This window comes from Nematostella vectensis, chromosome 14, assembly GCF_932526225.1.
Source record: "Nematostella vectensis chromosome 14, jaNemVect1.1, whole genome shotgun sequence".
Taxonomy (NCBI): Eukaryota; Metazoa; Cnidaria; class Anthozoa; order Actiniaria; family Edwardsiidae; genus Nematostella; species Nematostella vectensis.
The window spans coordinates 10,414,209-10,433,308 of NC_064047.1; the positions used below are offsets into that span (position 1 = coordinate 10,414,209).

The 19,100-nt window shown below is 38.7% G+C and overlaps 1 protein-coding gene across 1 annotated transcript; it reads left to right on the forward strand.

The window, feature by feature from the left end:
• The first annotated feature begins 11,343 nt into the window (after window positions 1–11,343).
• On the forward strand, window positions 11,344–18,819 carry LOC5508656. Its single transcript, XM_048721305.1, has 5 exons — window positions 11,344–11,522; window positions 12,055–12,447; window positions 13,177–13,647; window positions 14,035–14,214; window positions 18,543–18,819. Exons 1-5 carry the CDS (start codon window positions 11,450–11,452, stop codon window positions 18,581–18,583), a joined length of 1,158 nt encoding a protein of 385 aa, XP_048577262.1. The 5' UTR covers window positions 11,344–11,449; the 3' UTR covers window positions 18,584–18,819.
• The last annotated feature ends 281 nt before the right edge of the window (window positions 18,820–19,100 follow it).

Genomic DNA, 19,100 nt, shown 5'->3' on the forward strand with positions numbered 1-19,100 from the left:
GGCTTAGGCGGATGATAAACACTACATACCAATAACAAGTGTCCCGAGGGTAATCTTATAGTCAAATACATCAGTAGAGTGTCGATCTATAAATGTCTATTACGGTTACATTGCTTCTTGTGTATATTGCGATGCCTCCTTTAGCTCTTTTATCAAGGCCAGCCCAGGACCTGTCCCGTCTGAAAATGGTATAATTTGGAATGTTTACTATCGCGTCAGGCGTGTCTTGCTTCAAATGAGTCTCCGAAACAAGGCAGATGTTGATGTCTTTATTTCGCAAGTCAGCCTCCAATGCCACTGCAGCGCGAACCCTATTTTTTGTTTTTGATAAGCTGCAAATATTGGTGAACAACATTTTGGGTACTGCGAAGGTCGATGTTGCAAGACTAGATTTAGAATTCCGTTCAGAAACACTGGACTCTGTGTTAACCATTATGAGATTTTGTAAGTTACGTTCTTTCGAGAATGTTTTGTATGGACGACAACCAGCAACTGTTTGGATGTTATTTTTGTCAGATCTCTGCTTCACTCGTCTTCCTGATCTCTTCCCTCGATATCGAAATATGCCGTTTTCACGAAGGGTACTAAAGAAAGATCGATCAACTGTTTGTTTATAAGCATGTCGTAGTAGCATTAACTCTCCTCTCGAATATTGAGTAGATGGAACTTGGCGGTTATGCAAATCAGGTTCTGAATCTTTGTCAGCTCTCGAGTTCGATGGCCTTCTTGAAATTTCATTTGTCCACGGACCAGGATTCAGAGCCACGTCGGAAAAGACCGTAACATCCAATGGAGGGTCGTGACCAGGCACACAGAGGATAGTGACTCCATGTTTGGACCATTTACCGACCGGGAGACGAGACCGATGGAAGCCATTGTTGGAAAGGCGTACATGCCTGGTCAAAAGCTCACCGACAGAATTTAGGGTCTGTCTCGATACTCTTGAGCTCCAGCCCTGCACAACAGGTTCTAAAGTGGCTAAACTGTTCCCCTTTAGAGTTGAATTTCGAACATAGGTGGTCAATGAGAGTAATAATGCTACTAGAAAACGGAGCGAAAAAGTCGTGGCCGCCATGACCGGCGCCTGCGCAATGCGGAGGTGGTGCACCTTGCAGTAGGTGTCCATGCACCTCTGGCCGCACGTGTTTGCATGGCCGACCATTAGCCACCCGCAGTAATCTTTTCCGCACTTCATCCTTCGAATGCTAGGTATACTACAGGACAGACGGGGGTATAATTGCAAGGTTCCCGCATGTTACCGCGCGAAGCGCTGGGGGGGGGGGGGGGGGGGGGTAGCCACCCTGTCACCGCGCCGCCCGGCGCGCGCTAGGCGCTCCGGGGGGCGAGGAGGCGGGACACCAGGATGAGCCTGCTGCATGCATCGGCGGGCGGAGGACCGAAGGGAGCGGAGGCCCCCAGACGGCATACCCCAGGCGTTGGGTATGCCGCGCGAAGCGCTGGGGGCATACGAAGAACAGGCTGGGGGGGCGCGGCGGGGCGCGGTGCGGTGCGGGTTACCCCCATTTCTATAAAAGCCCCCGCCCGACGTAGATTAATAATTGCTAATTATTGCTAATTCCTTTTCTACCAGAACCCCGCCCGACGTAGATTAACAATTGCTAATTATCCATCTACGCGAAGCGGTCCCCGGTGTCTATGAAAAGCCTTAGTCCCCCCGGACGCGCGAAAAGATGAAAAAGAGGCTGCGAGAAATTCGCGAGGAGTTCGGGAGCGTAGATTGATTATTGCTAATTATTCATCTACGCGAACCCCGCCCGCCGTAGATTAATTATTGCTAACTATTCATCTACGCGAACCCCGCCCGACTTAGATTAAAATAATTGCTAATTATTCATCTACGCGAAGTGGTCTTTGGTGTCTATGAAAGTCTCCAGTCCCCCCCCCACACATTGATTCGCGGGTGCGACCTTAGTTGAAATAGGTGTAAAAAATTCCGTGCCAGTTGCTTATGCAAAATACACAGTCATCCTAAACGGTTGTTGCTGTAGCTGTTGTTGCTAATGCATGCCTCCGATATAACCACTTAAAACCCACCAAACAAAATAACAAACAAACAAACAAGGAATAACAACGCACGTTCAAGCAATGTTTATTGCTGCGTCAAACCATGTTGCTTTTTGGTTTACATTCATAAGTTAACCTCTTTCCCTTAGAATTTTGGGATTTAGATATAAGTCGCAGTGTACTTTATTGACATTATTACAATTATAGTAAATCTTTTAGTCAGAACCATCGAATCTTCTCTCTTACTTTAGCTAGCAGAACTTAAAGAGTGTTTATTTTATTGTTGCTATCTAGACCATATCGAAGTTAACTAATCAAAAAACGAAGGCAACCGTGCTTGTAAAATTTAAATATTATCACATAGTAAAAAATACAACAAAGGAAGCGACATTTTGCCCTAAAGGTTTATTCCTATGCATTTCTATATTCTACTTGTTTAAAAGACGAACTAGATACCAGGTTATATTTGGTGCTAAACGCTCTGTTTTGCTCGATCCTTTATTTCGTGAATCAGAGATAAAAAACAAATCCATGCTTTCTTGTTTTCAATAGCTATTTTTACTTACTGTGATCTTCGTTTTGCTGCTAACTGTCGTCAGCAATTTCCAACTGCTAAACCTCTTTTTTGCTTCGTCATTCAAAATGACATTTATAACACTTCGTGCTTTTTAATTTGTCTGCGCCTTGCCGAGAGGTGGTGTGATTTGAAGCCATTTCAGTGCTAGCCAATGAATCCTCCTCAAGGCTTTTGAATGACGGAAGCCAGAAGACTATTTTAGCTCTGTTTGAAAATCGTCGACGAGAGATCGCAGAATATTACAAACGGCAGTAAATAACTCCCACATTCTTAAAAAGAACTTTAAATCAAACTCTTGTATTTCGTATTTTTCGATTCTGTGCAGTGTGCTAAACATATATCTTTCATTCCAACTGTATTGGTCCAAATTCCCAAAGACCCCAAGACACTCCCCCGTCTTGCACTAAATGTTATAAAATTTAGTGCCAATCGCTTGCAAAACGCATAGTCACCCTATATGGTTCATAGCTGTTGTTGCCAATGCACGCCTACGCTATAACCACTTAAAACGCACCAAACAAAAATGTTATGTTATTAGCGAAATCGGTCACATTAAACTTTATCCGAAGTTTAAGCAAAATGGTTTTAAACTTATTTGTTTTACAGGGACTTACAGAGTAGAAAAAAAATGTTTTATATTCTGAAACACATTTCGCGAATACAATTCCATGATTCCCAAAAACGCCCATATTTTAGATTTTTTAAACCATTAGTTTCAACGGCATGTTCAGATTCGCTGGAGTAAAAGGATTAATATTTGTTATTACTCAGTTTTACTTGCCCATCAAAAACAAATTTTAACCATAACAAACAATGAAAGACCATAGTTCACAGAAAACACGTCCCCGTCATCGCTAGACGGCATGAAACCTGGAAACTAAAAAATGTATCAGACAGAGTCCATTTCAGAGAGCATTTCACGTCACGACTTTATGAGATTTCATTGTTTCGTGTCGACAACTGAAAAGGAAGCGTTCTGTATTAATGCTCTATTGAAAGTGGTGAATGCATTTTTCAGAGCCTTACTAACCTATTTCCTTTCTTCTTTTAGTTTATGTCCCTTCTTTGACGTTGCAACTTAAAGGTTACAACAAAAAATGTAATGTACTCTATTTACATTAACCCATTGACTCCTGGCTATTTTTGAGCTGAATTTACAAAAAAAAGACTGAAAACAGATACCTCCCCCCTATTCTGAGTTTTCTACAGCCCGTCAAAGTCAAACACAGCTGCACCTAGTCAGCGGTATCCAAGCTTTCCAGCAGTGCTTTGCGCTCCTCACTTTAAATCCCTCGTCGTTGTGCTGAAGCCAGCACAAGTTGATGGTTGCTTGTATTTTTCATCAAAAATACAGCTATGAGCATATTAGGAGAGTGTCTCAGGACATCATGAAGTCTTTTGGGGAATAATTGAGTGCTTTGCTTATGGATATTTGCAAGCAAAGGTGGATTCATGATGATTTTTTCTTGTTTGGCTTTGCCTGGATGAGAAAATAATTTTCTAATGAGTCACCACAGCTCTCCTAAATGCTGTCTTTTCTGAAACCAAATTGATTCCAAAATTGTTTACACTGCTATTCTGGGTCTGTATGACCTGGAATTGATTTGTTGGCTTCGGGGTAGCCCAGTCAGACCATCTGACTTTGGGCTACCCTCGTGAATTTTTCACTGGATCTCCCAGAATGCTTTGCAATCCGTAAAGGCATCTTCGTGGTTTTACAAGCCTTCAAGGAGTGGACATTGTGTTTTGAGGCCATGGAAATGAACCTGGAGGATCAGAATAAAGGTGCCTATTTGTGTCTTTAGCTGTGTTTGCTGATCTCTCTCCCTTGTGTGGTATTGAGCGTTTTATTGAGAGGGGTGATTCTGCTTTAGGCAACCAGGCTTGTAAAATTCATTTATAATATTACACGTAGTAAAAAATACAATAAGGGAAGCGTCATTTTGTCCTAACGGTTTATTCCTATGCATTTCTAGATTCTACTTCAGGTTATTCGGTGCTAAACGCTCTGTTTTGCTCGATCCTTTATTTCGTGACTCAGAGATAAAAACAAATCGATGTTTTTGTTGTTTTAATAGACATTCACACTTTCTGTGATTTGCTTTTTTTTCTGATAACTCTTGTCAGCAATTTCCAACTGCAAAACCCTTTTCTGGCTCCGTCATTCAAGTTGTCATTTATTACATTTCGTGCTTTTTGATTGGTCAGCGCCTTGCGGTAAGGTGGCGTGATTGGAAACCATTTCAGTGCTAGCCAATGAATCCTCTTCGAAGCTTTTGAATGACGGAAGCCAGAAGGATATTTTAGCTCTGTTTGAATATCGTCGACGAGAGTTCGCAGAATATAATCAAAGGCTCCTCGGAGCCAACTCATTCATGCATGTGCACTAACATGTTCCACGGTCAAAAACTTCTGCCACGATACAACTATAGTGCATAATCCAGAAATATTGGGGGGAGGGGCACCTTATTGCCTTACACAGCTCTTTATCAAACGTTTTATTGTTATGTTTAAGTTTCTATTCTTTTACTTTCTTTTCGGCTTTCACTTTCTTTTCTTTTTAAGCGCATTTGATCATCATCACGTCATAAAAGAGGTTGGTTGACTGAAATGGTTTTTTGGGGGAGGGGGGGGGGGGGGGCAGTGCTTCTTCTTCTGCTACGGCTATATGACGCGGCCAGTCGCGTAATAAATAATCAATTAAACCATGTATTATTCCTTTTACATATTACAATCTGCTTTAAGTTAAATATTTGGCATAGTACAGACCATCAAAATGTAATGTCTTCCTTCGTTGAATTGGATCTTGAAGCGATTTCGTTTTCAGCAAGTTTCAGCAATTTGAGCGGTATCCTGAAGTCACAGTTCATTTTTTTAAAACGAGTAAGCAGCGATTTGAATCCTTGACCGGCGCCGTTCGACAATTAGGTACGCTCGGCTGAACACGGAGCGAAGCAAACTATTATTAGCCTGCGAGGTGTAAAGTCTGCAAGGCTGTCATCGGCGCATAGTAATCTGTTATATAAATTAAACAAAAATAAGAGATAACAGATTACTTACCTTGCTTCGAAAACTGATAGTTCTGAATTTTAGACCACGAAAAATTATGAAATCCGTATCGAATGCGCCGGTGACAGCCTCGCGTTGTTTGCTTCGCTCCCGTGTTCAGCCGAGCGTACCTAATTGTCCAACGGCGCCGGTCAAGGATTCGAACCGCTGCTTACTCGTTTTAAAAAATGGCTAGCGGCCAGGGAAAATGATTTAGCTCGGATGTTTTGCCACATATCGAATGTAAGTGTACCCTGGCATAGGTCTGCGAGATAAAAATATTTCGTTTGTTGTATTTTCCTCGCGAATTTCGACGGTATTTGAATGCTACCGAAAATGGCGCCTCCAAACTTGTTTCTTACCTTAGTAGGGGGAGAGAAGTCATATATTCTGTTACGAAAACCCACCAAAATCGTATATTACACACAAATATGACAACAACAAGGCATGTTCTAAGTTGTAAGGCAATTTTATTGGCAATGTTTCACAAAAAATCGCGACTTCAATCCACTCGTTTTTCTCTTAGAATAACAGCCGATTCAAAGCTACGAACAAGCTTCGAAACCATTGCCTGGGCTACCTGTGATCACAGGTTCTCTTGATGAGATCGATATGAATAGCCAGGCCAAAACTGTGTTACGTAAACTCGCGCCTTACGCTAAAACCCACACCTTTATTTAGCACAACCAAAGGCCAAAATAACCCCAAAACTAAATGGTTCTCTTACGAATTACTCAGTGGATTTAAGGCTAAGTTTGTTTTCGAAAACATTATTGCGGAGAAGTGATCTCGCGAAGAAACCCAAGTGCAGTCATGCACGACCCCTGTTGATTTACTCAGAGTTTGTTTAAAATGTCCTACACTAGAAACCCAACTTGATCTCAATTAACGATCTTTATCAAGTCGAGAACAACGGTGTGAGTGCAATAATTTCGAGTTCCCGTAAAACATACTTTTTAACACTTATTCGTGTTTCTTCGACATGACGGAAAAACATGACGGGACGCTTCAAATAAGACCATTTCACATCGAATAAGGCGGAGAATTTCTCTGAGTACTTAGTAACTTATAGCAAACAAAATACCAAGTGCGACATTAAAAACCCAACTTGATCTCAATTAACGATGTTTATCATGTGAATTTTTGTAAAGTGTCATTGAAATTTAAGCTTTTCGTCCTTGAACTGATACGCAGGGCAATGATGATCAAGGAAAAATCGTAAAAAGCCAAAATCTAAAAAAGCCAAAATCTAAAAAATGCCAAAATCTGGTTATGTGCAATTAGGCCTCACGTTATTTGTGTTTTGAAAATCAGTCCGTAATACAAGGAATCTATAGCCATTGTAAGAAATTGTGTCTTCTCTCTCTATCTGTAATTGCGCGGAGGTTTTTCCGTCATGTCTGTTTCTTCATTTAGATGCGATCGTCGTTTGAAGAAGTCAAATAACAAATCAACATCAAACGTAAACCCATCCACAAATTTCCTAATGATTTTAATGATTTTATCACACAATAAATAAATAGAATATATTGCATTCCCCTTGATGATCATAGGGCTGATTTAGATTTCCCTATTACCTCCCTGATCCCTCACCAGTAAACTTTAAAACTTTGCCGTGATTTCGGGAGATTCTTTTATTAAGATCATAAGACAAAAATAAAATACATTTCAAGCCAAGTGTACATTATACAAGCAAAGGTGTGAAGCCGCCAGAAAATCTTACTTTGAAAAAATGTAAGTAAGCCTAGATTTTCCAAGGCACATGTTTCTGCAAAGATTACTTCAGTAAGAAAATTTGGACAAAGAACCTTTCCCAATTATAATCACCATTCTAGAGGATTAAAAACGCAGCTTTCACGGATACACCCCAGTCTCCCTCGTCTTTTACCACAGTCCACAGTCCACATCGCAATAACTCATTCATTGCCATGCGCATGAACGAGTTAAAAAAACGGCAGTAAATAACTCCCACATACTTTATAAGAGTTGAACTTTAAATCAAACTCTTGTATTTCGTATTTTTCAATTTCGTGTAGTGTGCCAAACAGATATCTTGCATTCCAACTGAATTGGTCCAAAAACCCAAAGACCCCCCTCTTGTTAGTTTATATTTGATACAAAATTTCGTGCCAATCGCTTGCAAAATGCATAGCCATCCGATATGGTTCATAACCACTTAAGACCCACCAAACAAACAAGCAAACAAACAAGTAATATAACAACGCACGTTTAAGAAATGTTTGTTGCTGCACTAAATCATGTTGCTTTTATGGTTCACATTCATAAGTTAACCTCTGTCCGATTATATCCACAAACAGGCTTCATTTTTAAAGATTAGTGAATCCATTGGACGCTTATGATATTGACCGACTCTTCAGGGGCCAATGAGCTGGAAAATGTACTCGGCTATTTGGAGTGTTATAACGTGATTTGCTGAGAACAAGTATGGCCTTACATCACATAAACCAGATGCAAAAAGAAAAATTTTCTTGTCGTAAAACGTTCAGTTGATTATACAGAATTGACTGTAAAATTATTTTTGTATTTGTGAGGGCCTTAGCCTTGGGCAAACGTTTTATATACTAATAAACCAAGTCAATTGTTTCGTCTTCATTTACATGCATCTGAAAGCGACGCATGGAGCGAACGGCTAAGTCTAGTTCCATTTCTTGTTGTATAAAAAAAGCGATTATTTAATTGTGAAACATGGTTATATTTTTGCATGCATGTGATAAAAACAAAGACACAGCTGAATCATCGAGCCCCCCATCTAACCCAAGCAATACGAACTTTAAATCATTATTCTTAATTATCACTACTTATTGGTCCGGATCTATAAGTACAAAGGAATGCAGCAGTGCCTCTAAAATTGGTGTGAAATTTTATGATATTAGCAAAGTTAGAACCATCGAATGTTCTTTCTTACTTTAGCTAGCAGAACTTAAAGAGTGTTTATTTTTTTAGTGCTATCTCGACCATATCGAAATAAACTAATCAAAAAACGAAGGCAATCATGCTTGTAAAATTCAAATATTATCACGTAGTCAAAAATACAACAAAGGAAGCGTCATTTTGTCCTAAAGGTTTATTCCTGAGCATTTCTAGATTCTACTTGTTTAAAAGACGAACTAGATACCAGGTTATTCTGTCACCACAGTCCACACTCCACAGTCCACATCGCAATAACTCATTCATTGTGCATGCGCATGAATGAGTTAAAAAAACGGCAGTAAATAACTCCCACATACTTTATAAGAGTTGAATTTTAAATCAAACTCTTGTATTTCGTATTTTTCAATTCCGTGTAGTGTTCCAAACAGATAACTTGCATTCCAACTGAATTGGCCCAAAAACCTACCCCCTCTTGTTAGTTTATATTTGATACAAACTTTCGTGCCGATCGCTTGCAAAATGCATAGTCATTCGATACGGTTCATAACCACTTAAAACCCACAAAACAAACAAACAAACAAGGAATATAACAACGCACGTTTAAGAAATGTTTGTTGCTGCACTAAATCATGTTGCTTTTATGGTTCACATTCATAAGTTAACCTCTGTCCGATTATATCCACAAACAGGCTTCATTTTTAAAGATTAGTGAATCCATTGGACGCTTATGATATTGACCGACTCTTCAGGGGCCAATGAGCTGGAAAATGTACTCGGCTATTTGGAGTGTTATAACGTGATTTGCTGAGAACAAGTATGGCCTTACATCACATAAACCAGATGCAAAAAGAAAAATTTTCTTGTCGTAAAACGTTCAGTTGATTATACAGAAGTGACTGTAAAATTATTTTTGTATTTGTGAGGGCCTTAGCCTTGGGCAAACGTTTTATATACTAATAAACCAAGTCAATTGTTTCGTCTTCATTTACATGCATCTGAAAGCGACGCATGGAGCGAACGGCTAAGTCTAGTTCCATTTCTTGTTGTATGAAAAAAGCGATTATTTAATTGTGAAACATGGTTATATTTTTGCATGCATGTGATAAAAACAAAGACAAAGCTGAATCATCGAGCCCCCCATCTAACCCAAGCAATACGAACTTTAAATCATTATTCTTAATTATCACTACTTATTGGTCCGGATCTATAAGTACAAAGGAATGCAGCAGTGCCTCTAAAATTGGTGTGAAATTTTATGATATTAGCAAAGTTAGAACCATCGAATGTTCTTTCTTACTTTAGCTAGCAGAACTTAAAGAGTGTTTATATTTTAGTGCTATCTCGACCATATCGAAATAAACTAATCAAAAAACGAAGGCAATCATGCTTGTAAAATTCAAAAATTATTACGGTCAAAAATACAACAAAGGAAGCGTCATTGTGTCCTAAAGGTTTATTCCTAAGCATTTCTAGATTCTACTTGTTTAAAAGACGAACTAGATACCAGGTTATTCTGTCACCACAGTCCACACTCCACAGTCTACATCGCAATAACTCATTCATTGTGCATGCGCATGAATGAGTTAAAAAAGAAACGGCAGTAAATAACTCCCACATACTTTATAAGAGTTGAATTTTAAATCAAACTCTTGTATTTCGTATTTTTCAATTCCGTGTAGTGTTCCAAACAGATAACTTGCATTCCAACTGAATTGGCCCAAAAACCCACCCCCTCTTGTTAGTTTATATTTGATACAAACTTTCGTGCCGATCGCTTGCAAAATGCATAGTCATCCGATACGGTTCATAACCACTTAAAACCCACAAAACAAACAAACAAACAAACAAGGAATATAACAACGCACGTTTAAGCAATGTTTGTTGCTGCACCAAATCATGTTGCTTTTATGGTTCACATTAATAAGTTAACCTCTGTCCGATTATATCCACAAACAGGCTTCATTTTTAAAGATTAATGAATCCATTGAACGCTTATGATATTGACCGACGCTTCAGGGGCCAATGACCTGGAAAATGGTTTCGGCTATTTGTAGTGTTATAACGTTATTTGCTGAGAACAAGTATGGCCTTACATCACATAAACCAGATGCAAAAAGAAAAGTTTTCTTGTCGTAAAACGTTCAGTTGATTATACAGAATTGACTGTAAAATTATTTTTGTATTTGTGAGGGCCTTAGCCTTGGGCAAACGTTTTATATACTAATAAACCAAGTCAATTGTTTCATCTTCATTTACATGCATCTGAAAGCGACGCATGGAGCGAACGGCTAAGTCTAGATCCATTTCTTGTTGTATGAAAAAAAGGCGATTATTTAATTGTGAAACATGGTTATATTTTTGCATGCATGTGATAAAAATAAAGACAAAGCTGTATCATTGAGCCCCCATCTAACCCAAGCAATACGAACTTTAATTCATTATTCTTAATTATCGCTACTTATTGGTCCGGATCGATAGGTACAAAGGAATGCAGCAGTGCCTGCAAAATTGGTGTGAAATTTTATGATATTAGCAAAATCTCGTCCTTAAAAACTTTACCCAACGTTTACCAAAAATGGTTTTAAACTTCTATCACTTGTTTTACAGAGAGAAAAAAAAAACTGTTTATATCTGGAAACACATTTCGTGCAACTAAGAGATTAAAAACAACTTCATGCTTCATTATTCCATTCCATGGTTTCCAATAACGCCCACAATTTTTCATATTTAAAGAATGAGTCACAATGGCATGTTCCGATTCGCTGTGCTAAAAGGAGTATATCAGGCATGCCTAATGAATTGATTTAAGGTGTATTAATCACTATAAAAGGCACTCGCTGAATGCGCAAAGCACAGAGTGTTTGAGATCTGAGCAAAACTCATACTTCTTACACTTCTCTTGCCACGATGAAAGCGGTGATAGTTTTATTGCTAGTGGCCTTCGCCGCAGCAGCTATTGCATATCCTTTGGAAACTTATGGTAAGTACATAAAATAGATGTTTATTACTCAATTTTTGCTTGCATTTGTTAGTGGGAGTGATTTAAATCGAAATCCCCGTATCAATATTGTTTGTTCGAGTTTAGGAAACATTTCAATTATATGGCTTGCATTTATCAGTGAATACGCATACTATGAACACTATTATTGTTTGGGTTTAGATTTTTGCAAGGGTTATTTTACTTGTGCAATAGCTAAAACCGCAAGAACAATGGGTATCATTGATGATTACATTTCACATAGTGATAATCAAGTCCAGCCCAACAATTCCTCGTCTTTTCATTCGATATTAATTGCAAAGAATAATCATATGTTGAAATCAAGAAATAGAATTTTATATTTGATTCACCAAATTCAATAAAATTGCAATGAGCTGCCACAAGTAAAAACGATGTAAATGGATATATCCTCTTTTTTTGCTTCTTCGCTAAGATGACAATATATGTAGGCTGGATAGAGGCTACGGTATGTTCCCATTCATTAATTTATTATTTTTTTTCTTATTTTACGTAGATGATGTGGAAGAGGCCTTGGGAGAAGTTATGGAAGACCACAGAGCTGCCAAGTTCAGGTGCGAATTACGGGAGAAAGTAAGGAAGATCGTGGAAGTAGGAAAGAATGCTTTGAAAAATAATGTCACGCAAGAAGAAGTGTGGAGAGAGGGAATGGAGAAGACGAATAAACTGATTCGGGAAACGAAGAACAGGTTATCGGAGGAATTCAAGGAAAAGCTCAAGCCGCAGGTACACAGGCTTGAAATGAAGATTTACAGATACCACATGCGTATCCTAAAAAATATGTACAGAGAGATGAAGAAACATAAACTGCATGAATTTGCAGAGAGAATCTTGTCTGCGATCAATCATCTCAAGGAAAACAAGCCAAAGTACCTGCCAGGAAATAAAGGTAAATAAGGATTTTTTTTTTTTTGCGTGATTATACTTCTAAAAATTTAATGAATTATTTTATAATTATTTTAATCTCAAGAAAAACAAGCCGAAGTACCTACAATCAAAAAAAATGTAGAGCAGGTGTTTTATTGCGTGGTTATACTCCCAAAAGGTTTATGAATTACATAATATGAAAACATTATCCCTTATTATTGTGATTTTGTCGTCAGGCTCCACTAAGACTTTAAAGGCTCAAAAATGAGCGAGCGTAAAAAACATTAAAATGTAAAATTAGAAACCGACTATTCTGATCTCGATTGCAAATAAAATAAACACACCTCAAAACTAGCTAGCTTTAAAAAACATCCCATTACTTAAAGCGTCTATGGCTCATTCTTGCTTTGTTTTTGTGCCCGCTTCAGAAACTTCTACGCATCGCACGAATTGTAATTTATTGCAATCTACTTTAGCGACTTGTCATTGAATGTAGCCGAGACTTGTTTCGCATAATTTCGTCCATAAATTGATCACTTACAGACACGCGGTAGCGTTGCCAACTTGACAGTTTTAATTCATTAAAAACAATTGTTTTCAATTAAAAACAATGTCGGTGCGAGAAACGTGATATATCTGATGGCATGAACCTCATTAGCCAACCAGCGAGGCAAATGCATTCATAATGCACAAAAGAGCAAGGCGAAATATTGAAAAGCGCAATAATGTTGGATGCCTTATATATTTGCAGATGATGAGGATGAAGAACTAGATTATCTTGAAGACATCGAGGAAGACTCCGTTGCCGAGTTCAGATGCAACTTGTATGAGGCTGTGAAGAAAATCGTCAAAGCAGCTAAAAAGGCCAAAGAGGAAAATGCCAGCCATGAAAAGATCTGGAAAATGGGAGAAAAGAAGACAGATGCACTTCTGAAAAAGATAAGCATAAAATTATATATGGAATTCCATAAGAAAGTAGCAGCCAACCCCATAGTCATAAAGTTGTACAAAGAGTTTAAGAAGAAAGCAGGGAAAATTCCCAAAGTCCAGAGGATGGCCAAAAAGCTTGGCAAGAGAATCTATGAACTCCATCTATTCGTTATGGAAGAAATGCAAATGTTGTTGGAAAAGGAAGGTATGGATAAAGAGGCTGAACGTCTGGGGAAGGCTATCAAAGAATTCAAGGAAAAGCACAAGGCCAAGTATGGCAAGGAAGATGAAGGTAATAATGATGATAATGATGCTATGATGCCATGATGATGCTGTAGGTGAAAATGATGATGGTGGCGGTGATGATGGTAGTGATGATGATCAGGCGCGTACCCAGGATTGGCCGGGTGGGGGGGGGGGGGGGGGGTGCGCATTCAAAGGTATCATATGGAAAAAGCATAGTATTTGAAGATGTCTTGATAAGAAATGACCCACTTTTTGGCCGCCAAGGGGGTTGGGGGGTCTGCGCGCACCCTGCGTACACCCCTGTGTCGCGCCTGATGGTGACGATGATGATGATGACGATAATGATATATTAACAGTTAACTTGTTAGCTTTAACAGTTAACTTGGATGTAACATATCAACTCTTTTCTTTATTCTTTCTATTTTTTAAATAGATGAGGCTTTGGAACTTTCCAATTTTGCTGAACACGCCTTTGGTGGGACCGAGGAAGATGATCTTCCCGAAGAAGAATCGAATGCTCTCGGTGGTACCGAAGAATCGAATGCTCTCGGTGGTACTGAAGACGAATCGGATGCTCTCGGTGGTACCGAAGACGAATCGGATGCTCTCGGTGGTACCGAATAAGAAATGACAACAAGTGGATAGAAATAGGGAATGAGAAAGACGTTCAGATAACAACAATTGAATAATGATACGGAATGGAACCATGGCAAGCCTCCAAAAATTTTGTTTTATATTAGATGCTAAAATCTGTTAATTCTTTTTTTTCTAAGAAAGCCTTTTTATTTAGTAAAAGTGCAAACATTTAGATGGTTTTGATTCTATTGTAACCGCGATGTTCTAATAAATGAATTTTGCATTACGTTGCCTTTATATTTTCTATAGCAGTGCGCATGCGTGTAAGCTGTCGCCATCGCAATCTCGTCCTCAGGGTCTTCTGGGTAATTTTAAATATGGCGCCTAGCCGACCCCGAGAACGAGGTTGTCACCATCTTTTCGCAGAAACGACACGACTGAATCATGGATACGAATTATCAGACAGAAAAATGCTACGTAGTCTGAATAAAACAAGTTTCTGATTATTGACAATTTTTAATAAAAAGATACCTAAAGGCTAGTTTTAGGCTTAATTTGTGCAGGCAATCAGGAATAACCAAGATTTGCTGAGGTAAAGGGAGGGGGGGATGGAAACTGAATGGAAACGCTGCATCGATCACCATCACCATCACCATCACCATCACCATCACCGTCATGTCTGTTTCTTCATTTAGATGCAATCGTCGTTTGAAGTCAAATAACAAATCAACATCAAACGTAAACCCATCCACAAATTTCCTAATGATTTTAATGATTTTATCACACAATAAATAAATAGAATATATTGCATTCCCCTCGATGATCATAGGGCTGATTTAGATTTCCCTATTACCTCCCTGATCCCTCACCAGTAAACTTTAAAACTTTGCCGTGATTTCGGGAGATTCTTTTATTAAGATCATAAGACAAAAATAAAATACATTTCAAGCCAAGTGTACATTATACAAGCAAAGGTGTGAAGCCGCCAGAAAATCTTACTTTGAAAAAATGTAAGTAAGCCTAGATTTTCCAAGGCACATGTTTCTGCAAAGATTACTTCAGTAAGAAAATTTGGACAAAGAACCTTTCCCGATTATAATCACCATTCTAGAGGATTAAAAACACAGCTTTCACGGATACACCCCAGTCTCCCTCGTCTGTTACCACAGTCCACAGTCCACATCGCAATAACTCATTCATTGCGCATGCGCATGAACGAGTTAAAAAAACGGCAGTAAATAACTCCCACATACTTTATAAGAGTTCAACTCTAAATCAAACTCTTGTATTTCGTATTTTTCAATTCCGTGTAGTGTGCCAAACAGATATCTTGCATTCCAACTGAATTGGTCCAAAAACCCAAAGACCCCTCTCTTGTTAGTTTATATTTGATACAAACTTTCGTGCCGATCGCTTGCAAAATGCATAGTCATTCGATACGGTTCATAACCACTTAAAACCCACAAAACAAACAAACAAACAAGGAATATAACAACGCACGTTTAAGCAATGTTTATTGCTGCACCAAATCATGTTGCTTTTATGATTCACATTAATAAGTTAACCTCTGTCCGATTATATCCACAAACAGGCTTCATTTTTAAAGATTAATGAATCCATTGAACGCTTATGATATTGACCGACGCTTCAGGGGCCAATGACCTGGAAAATGGACTCGGCTATTTGGAGTGTTATAACGTTATTTGCTGAGAACAAGTATGGCCTTACATCACATAAACCAGATGCAAAAAGAAAAGTTTTCTTGTCGTAAAACGTTCAGTTGATTATACAGAATTGACTGTAAAATTATTTTTGTATTTGTGAGGGCCTTAGCCTTGGGCAAACGTTTTATATACTAATAAACCAAGTCAATTGTTTCGTCTTCATTTACATGCATCTGAAAGCGACGCATGGAGCGAACGGCTAAGTCTAGTTCCATTTCTTGTTGTATGAAAAAAGCGATTATTTAATTGTGAAACATGGTTATATTTTTGCATGCATGTGATAAAAACAAAGACAAAGCTGAATCATCGAGCCCCCCATCTAACCCAAGCAATACGAACTTTAATTCATTATTCTTAATTATTGCTACTTATTGGTCCGGATCGATAGGTACAAAGGAATGCAGCAGTGCCTGCAAAATTGGTGTTAAATTTTATGATATTAGCAAAATCTCGTCCTTAAAAACTTTACCCAACGTTTACCAAAAATGGTTTTAAACTTCTATCACTTGTTTTAACAGAGAGAAAAAAAAACTATTTATATCTGGAAACACATTTCGTGCAACTAAGAGATTAAAAACAACTTCATGCTTCATTGTTCCATTCCATGGTTTTCAATAACGCCCACAAATTTTTATATTTAAAGAATGAGTCACAATGGCATGTTCCGATTCGCTGTGCTAAAAGGAGTATATCAGGCATGCCTAATGAATTGATTTAAGGTGTATTAATCACTATAAAAGGCACTCGCTGAATGCGCAAAGCACAGAGTGTTTGAGATCTGAGCAAAACTCATACTCCTTACACTTCTCTTGCCACGATGAAAGCGGTGATAGTTTTATTGCTAGTGGCCTTCGCCGCAGCAGCTATTGCATATCCTTTGAAAACTTATGGTAAGTACATAAAATTAATGTTTATTACTCAATTTTTGCTTGCATTTGTTAGTGGGAGTGATTTAAACCGAAATCCCCGTATCAATATTGTTTGTTCGAGTGTTTTATTGCGTGGTTATACTTCCAAAAGGTTTATGGATTACATAATATGAAAACATTATCCCTTATTATTGTAATTTTGTTGTCAGGCTCCAAGACTTTAAAGGCTCAAAAATGAGCGAGCGTATAAAAAAACATTAAAATGTAAAATTAGAAACCGACTATTCTGATCTCGATTGCAAATAAAATAAATGCACCTCGAAACTAGCTAGCTTTATAAAACACCCCATTACTTAAAGCGTCTATGGCTCATTCTTGCTTTGTTTTTGTGCCCGCTTCAGAAACTTCTACGCATCGCACGAATTGCAATTTATTGCAATCTACTTTAGCGACTTGTCATTGAATGTAGCCGAGACTTGTTTCGCATAATTTCGTCCATAAATTGATCACTTACAGACGCTCGGTAGCATCTCCAACTTGACAGTTTTAATTCATTAAAAACAATTGTTTTCAATTAAAAACAATGTCGGTGCGAGAAACGTGATATATCTGATGACATGAACCTCATTAGCCAACCAGCGAGGCAAATGCATTCATAATGCACATAAGAGCAAGGCGAAATATTGAAAACCGCAATAATGTTGGATGCCTTATATATTTGCAGATGATGAGGATGAAGAACTAGATTATCTTGAAGACATCGAGGAAGACTCCGATGCCAAGATCAGATGCATCTTGTATGAGGCTGTGAAGAAAATCGTCAAAGCAGCTAAAAAGGCCAAAGAGGAAAATGCCAGCCATGAAAAGATCTGGAAACTGGGAAAAAAGAAGACAGATGCACTTCTGAAAAAGATAAGCACAAAATTATATATGGAATTCCATAAGAATGTAGGAAACGACCCCAGAGTCATAAAGTTGTACAAAGAGTTTGAGAAGAAAGTAGGGAAAATTCCCAAAGTCCAGAGGATGGCCAAAAAGCTTCACGGGAGAATCTATGAACTCCATCTATACGTTATGGAAGAAATGCAAATGTTGTTGGAAAAGGAAGGTATGGATAAAGAGGCTAAACGTCTGGAGAAGGCTAGAAAAGAACTCATAGAAAAGCACAAGGCCAAGTATGGCAAGGAAGATGAAGGTAATAATGATGATAATGATGCTATGATGCCATGATGATGCTGTAGGTGAAAATGATGATGATTGTGGTGGCGGTGATGATGGTGGTGATGATGATCAGGCGCGTAAACAGGATTGGCCGGGTTTGGGGGGGGGGGGGGGTGCGCATTCAAAGGTATCATATGGAAAAAGCATAGTATTTGAAGATGTCTTGATAAGAAATGACCCACTTTTTGGCCGCCAAGGGGTGGGGGGGGGGGGGGGGTCTGCGCGCACCATGCGTACACCCCTGTGTCGCGCCTGATGGTGACGATGATGATGATGACGATAATGATATATTAACAGTTAACTTGTTAGCTTTAACAGTTAACTTGGATGTAACATATCAACTCTTTTCTTTATTCTTTCTATTTTTTAAATAGATGAGGCTTTGGAACTTTCCAATTTTGCTGAACACGCCTTTGGTGGGACCGAGGAAGATGATCTTCCCGAAGAAGAATCGAATGCTCTCGGTGGTACCGAAGAATCGGATGCTCTCGGTGGTACTGAAGACGAATCGGATGCTCTCGGTGGTACCGAAGAATCGGATGCTCTCGGTGGTACCGAAGACGAATCGGATGCTCTCGGTGGTACCGAATAAGAAATGACAACAAGTGGATAGAAATAGGGAATGAGAAAGACGTTCAGATAACAACAATTGAATAATGATACGGAATGGAACCATGGCAAGCCTACAAAAATTTTGTTTTATATTAGATGCTAAAATCTGTTAATTCTTTTTTTTCTAAGAAAGCTTTTTTATTTAGTAAAAGTGCAAACATTTAGATGGTTTTGATTCTATTGTAACCGATGTTCTAATAAATGAATTTTGCATTACGTTGCCTTTATATTTTCTATAGCACCATCCTCATCACCATCACCATCCTCATCACCATCACCATCCTCATCACCATCACCATCCTCATCACCACCACCATCCTCATCACCATCACCATCCTCATCACCATCACCATCCTCATCACCATCACCATCCTCATCACCATCACCATCACCATCACCATCACCAACCTCATCACCATCACCATCACCATCCTCATCACCATCACCATCCTCATCACCATCACCATCACCAACCTCATCACCATCACCATCACCAT

What these genes read in the sequence shown, in the direction of transcription:
- LOC5508656 (XM_048721305.1), top strand. Translation starts at nt 11,450, where the DNA reads ATGAAAGCGGTGATAGTTTTATTGCTAGTGGCCTTCGCCGCAGCAGCT. An exon ending in ATATCCTTTGGAAACTTATG is followed by an intron (nt 11,523 to 12,054) that starts GTAAGTACATAA and finishes TATTTTACGTAG; the next exon opens with ATGATGTGGAAGAGGCCTTG. An exon ending in CGAATCGGATGCTCTCGGTG is followed by an intron (nt 14,215 to 18,542) that starts GTACCGAATAAG and finishes ATGCTCTCGGTG; the next exon opens with GTACCGAAGACGAATCGGAT.